The sequence below is a fragment of the Periplaneta americana genome, chromosome 12 (assembly GCF_040183065.1).
Source record: "Periplaneta americana isolate PAMFEO1 chromosome 12, P.americana_PAMFEO1_priV1, whole genome shotgun sequence".
NCBI lineage: Eukaryota > Metazoa > Arthropoda > Insecta > Blattodea > Blattidae > Periplaneta > Periplaneta americana.
The window spans coordinates 162088045-162093609 of NC_091128.1; the positions used below are offsets into that span (position 1 = coordinate 162088045).

Sequence of the window (5565 nt, forward strand, 5' to 3'; positions counted from 1 at the left end):
TATATATATATATATATATATATATATATATATAGAAGAGTTTCAGCCATTGTGATCACCGACATTATGATGTAAGAATGCATTGTTGCAGAAATAGAACCTGTTAACCAAAGATCGCTTCATCCTTTTCACAGCAAGGGTTCGTCCTGATGGAGTTTCTTCTCGAAGTGCGACTGGTCAGCGTTAAGCACATCCTCATTGCATATCTGGTGCATTGCCATAAATGTTCCCACAGTACCGAAAAAGTCTTTAATTTTCGTCTCCAACATCATGGATTCTTGGCAAAATGCTTTGCCAACTTTGTGAGTTAGTTTCCGCATTCCGAGTTAGTTTCCGCATTCCCCAGAACTTAATTGTCCAGTGCACGCATCTGTATAAAATATTCAAACACTTTGCTGTTTAACTGTTGCGTCAGATATGTTTTAGAGACAGGGCGGGAGTCTTCAGATCTTGTTCAAACTTTTGAAGGATTGTTTTATTCTTCAACACTCATACTACATGTATAAGGAATATCATAGTGCTCATGAATATGACTGTAGTGTCTCTACCTGTTAACCACTGTACCTTAAATTTCGTATATCAACATCTCTGATACCCTTTTCTGTAACACACGTGTTAGTTCTCCAACCAGCGACAAAGATATCTAGTATACTAAGGTACTGCTCCCTTGTCAGTAGAGTGGATGACAATAAGAGGGTAAGACAAATAGAAGGTATAACAATTTCCAGGCATTTATACACATTATACGTGACACTGTTGCCTCTCACACAGCCACTCTATCAAGTAGTAATGAGCCATTTTCCAGCAAAGTGTAATCCACTTTCTAGGTTAAAAGTAAAGTGTATTTGCCTGTTATTTATAGCAGATGTTCGAAATGGTGACTGCATGGCTTGAATCTCAAAATATACCTATTCCTTAAAATCTGATGGAATTTTTCATATGAAATGTTCACAACTCTCTCCAGATAATTTCTCCAAGTTCAACTAACATGTAAGAAGTATTCTCATACATTAATGTCTTTAAGCTTCTTCCTCAGACCAAAATCTAGATGCTACAAATCAGGAATGGCAATAAGATCCTTTAAAACAGAACAAAATTCAATTTTGTCAATTTGACAAAAAAAAAAAAAAAGAAAAATTTAGGATCAACATTTAGGTAACTCATAATAAAGATCTAATATGCAGCGAATGGCATGACGCTTTGAAGATGGCTGGTAACATAGCAGCAGTTTGTGCCATACCGGGAAAGACCATGGACAACAACTGCTGCTGTCATTGCGGCAGCGAGATAGAAACTCTCCCACACATCCTCAGTTCTTGCCCACATGGCGAGACTTTACGCAATACCAGACCACAAAGTAAGAAGCGTTATTACTCAAGCAATGCATAATACTGGGTTTACTGTTTTTGAAGAGGTTCAAGATCTTATCAACCACCGGCAGCACTCTTAGGATAGATATGATCACATTCCAAGATCATCAGAGAGGTTTTATAATTGGTCCTACAGTTCATTTCGAGACTTGCAAGATCTCCATATGGAAAAACAAGTAATCTATGAGAAATAATTTTTTGTGAATATAGGTAACAAGGACCCGAAGTTTATGTAAACAACTAATACTGCATCAATATTCTTAGGACTTAGTACTTTGCAGAAGCCAACAAAAATGAAATTTCTTGCTCCGGACTTAATGTACAGACACTTTGGTTAGCCTACTTGCTTACAAATGGCTTTTAGAAAACGAGGAGTACAATGTTGCCCTCACATAACACTGCAAACAGTCCCTATCCTGAGCAAGATTAATCCAGTCCCTAGCATCATATCCCACCTTCCTCAAATCTATTTTTATATTATCCTCCCATCTACGTCTCAGCCTCCCCAAAGGTATTTTACCCTCAGATCTTCCAACTAACACTCTATATACATATCTGGATTCATCCATACATGCTACATGCCCTGCTCATCTCAAATGTCTGTATTTAATGTTCCTAATTAAGTCAGGTGAAGAATACAATGCGTGCAGTTCTGCATTGTGTAACTTTCTCCATTCTCCTGTAACTTCATCCCTCTTAGCCCCAAATATTTTCCTAAGCACCTTATTCTCGAACATCCTTAATCTCTGTTCCTCTCTCAAAATGAGAGTCCAAGTTTCACAACCATATAGAATAACTAGTAATATGACTATTACAGACGTGGACAAATTATTAACAAAATTGACGATTTTTATGATAATTCTGTTTACAAAATTTGGCTTTTCAATTTAAACTACAGTTGACAATTTTGCATATTTCCATCATTACAGTAGACAGAAATATGTAAAAATGTCAACTGTAGTTAAAATTGAAGAGTCAAGTTTTGTAAAAATATATAATAAAAATCTTGAATTTAGCTAATAATTTATAAATTAGCAAAAATGTCAACTGCATTGAAGAGCCAAATTTTCTAAAAAAATAAAACAAAAATCTTCAGTTTTGCTAATAATTTGGAAATATCGAAAATGTCAACTGTAGTCCAAATTGAAGAATCGAATTTTGTAAAAATATACAATAAAAACCTTCAGTTTTGCTAATAATTTGTAAATATGCAAAAATATCAAATGTAGTCCAAATTGAAGAGTTAAATTTTGAAAAATATACAATACAAATCTTGAATTTGGCTAATTATTTGGAAATACACAAAAATGTCAACTGTAGTCTAAATTGAAGAATCATATTTTGTAAAAATATATAATAAAAATCTTCAATTTTGCTAATAATTTGTCCACGTCTGTATATAAATTCTAACTTTCAGTTCTTTTTTAAAGCAGACTGGATGATAGAAGTTTCTCAACAAAATAACAGCAGGTATTTTTCTTAATTATTTATTCTGCGTTTAATTTCCTCTCGAGTATTATTTATATTTGTTAGGTATTGTTGACCCAAGGTATTTGAATTTTTCTACCTTTTCAAAGGATAAATTTCCAATTTTTATATCTCCATTGAAACTTTGCTTAGACAAAAAAAAAGTCTTCACTTTCTATTTTTTTTTTTTCACAGTACTGAATGAAACAGGCAATGGAATAAAAGCAGGTAAGAGAAGACGAAAAGAGTTGACAACCTATAATATGTAACGAATAGGCAGGTGTATGTACAAAAGCATGTCTTTAAATTCTATAGAACTCATTAGCCAGTTGGCCTACAGCAAGCACGCACAATTATTTACTCTAAACTTCCCTAATGTCTACAAATGTTCCTGCACTTTAAATAAAGAGGTTCATTATTGCCCTTTCCTAAATTACCTTATGATAGCAACTTAATTTAAAGGCACTTATTCAGCATTAAATGTGATAAGTATAACCACCACAACTGAAAACGATACCAATGAAAATCTATAACTGAACACTGATACTTGCATAAAGTGTAAGTTAAACACTGACAGCTCTTGAGACAACCGCTTGGGTGTACTAGTAGAGTTAACTTTTTGTAACATAATCGAGTGATTTTGACTTAATACATTCCATGTCTAGAGACTATATCTTGATAAAAGACCCAAAAGATAGGTTTCCCCTTTTCCAGTCTTTCTTAATGACAGAGTAGACATCAATTCGAAACTTTGGATATTTCTACATATATAACACAGTACAAAAACTCAAACCCATAATCAAATGAAACATAATGTAAAGCATGCATTATAAGGTAATTCAATTTCCTTAGGACAACGGAACCATAATTTTATTCTACTAATAGTGAGTTTCATGCTGTTAGCAACGCTGCTCTTCATCTGATAACAGTCAAGACCATTAATTTTATCAACCACTATGAACCTAAATTCATACCGTATGGATACATAAATATAGCCTATCATATGTCTAAAAAAACTTCAACATATTGAACTGAACACCCGTAACACCTAATCACACAGTTCAAGTTTCAAAATAAACATATAACGTTATTATTCAATATTTTGAGCAAATTATGTGACGGTCGGTGATTCCAGTGTAATGTGCAGGTAACAAAAATCCAAACTAAAAGCATGTAGGATGAGAATTCAATTCAATATATCAAAAGTATTCTTACTTACCTCAATATTGTCAAAACTGCTAATTTCTTTCAGAAAAAGTAGCCTAGACATGATAACCACTACATGCAAAGCAAATACTAGTCAATATTTAATATATTTACATTATAACATGCTATATCCATGCAGGTTTATTTCTTCGGACACACACTGAACGGTAGAAGATTGGAACGGGCTACACATAAACTTTGTCATAACCTCTAGATACAACAGCTATACATTATGTTACCTCGTAGTTATTACGTACATTCTTAAATATGTCAGAATTACAATAGGAAATATGGGAAATAGTATACTAAATAGTTTTTGCGTATGCTAATGCATATTATAAATGAATATTAATTATGCTTATCCAGTCTTAAGAAGAGCCCAAGGAAATTTGCTCAAGAAACATTAACTTAAAAGTATGTAGGCCTATTTGCCGTCCAATATCTGCAACTCAAAAAGTGATACATTAAAAGTGAATAATCCGCTGTTATCATTAAACTGATCAGCCAATTCTCTTACCAATTTTCAGGCTTGACATATTCCCTGGAGAGGCATAGATATAGACGTTTTTCTTCCAAACAACCTCTCCCACCCGTACCGGGGAATCATGAACTAGGGACTCGGAACACTTCTCAAATTCGCAAGAACTGTGGCTTGATATACAATACTAAACGGTTTGATGAAAGCGCTTAACAGATAATTTAAAAATTGAAAGTTATTGATCTTCTATCTCCTATATCAATTGTACATTAAAAAGAGTATCATAAACTAAACGAAATAATGAACTGCGAATTTAATATTAATTCCTGACACGCTAAAACAGGACTAGCGAGACAAGCGTACTCATCACGTCAATAGTCACTGAATTACGAAAAATAAGATGGAACAAAACTCATCAATAAACCAAACAAGTTTCTTCTGGAATAAAATATTAAACATGAAAAAAAACGTTAAGGTTTTGTAAAATCCATTGTGTGTATGAATGTATAAGTCATAATCAATGTAAAATAACGAAGCAAATCTATCGTATTGGGATAATTCCGCCATTTGACAAAAGGATTGTTACTTATTACGCACTGATCCTTCTAACAATAGAAAGACAAAACGTCAGGGGGAAAAATACGAGTTTCAACAACCATTGCATCCAGAATTCCAGAGGTGTATTGGATGTTTTGGCCACTCCCCAGTGATATTTTGGGATCCCATGACCAACTAATTTTATTGTCTACAGTGAGTCCGTTGGAGAGCTGCCGCAACATCAAATGATGACAAATAACGAATTCTTTGTTTAATGTGTTATTAAATCTGTTACTAAAATTAACCTTCTCTAGACAAAAAACGAACACTGGGCGACATGAAATTATCCCAAATTCAAAATAAAATTGCTTCCATTTCACAGTTTCTTTGTTCAGTGATATATGTAGTTTATTTGTGATAAAGAATTCTGATACAGGTCCTCAACGTACTGTAAATTATTAAGTTTAAATAGTCTATCTATGTACTGTATATTATATGTATAAACGG

At 33.4% G+C, this 5565-nt stretch overlaps 1 protein-coding gene across 2 annotated transcripts in view; it reads right to left on the reverse strand.

Moving 5' to 3' along the window:
- The window catches only part of dock (SH2/SH3 adaptor protein dock), a 53881-nt gene extending 48985 nt beyond the window's left edge, over positions 1 to 4896 (reverse strand). Inside the window, exon 1 of one of the 2 annotated variants that reach the window (XM_069842423.1) lies at positions 4561 to 4896. In XM_069842423.1, coding sequence (XP_069698524.1) covers positions 4561 to 4579 — 19 coding nt within the window. In that variant the 5' untranslated portion in view covers positions 4580 to 4896. The remainder of the gene's footprint in view (positions 1 to 4560) is intronic. The other variant, XM_069842422.1, reaches the window with a different exon arrangement.
- Between the last annotated feature and the right edge of the window lie 669 nt (positions 4897 to 5565).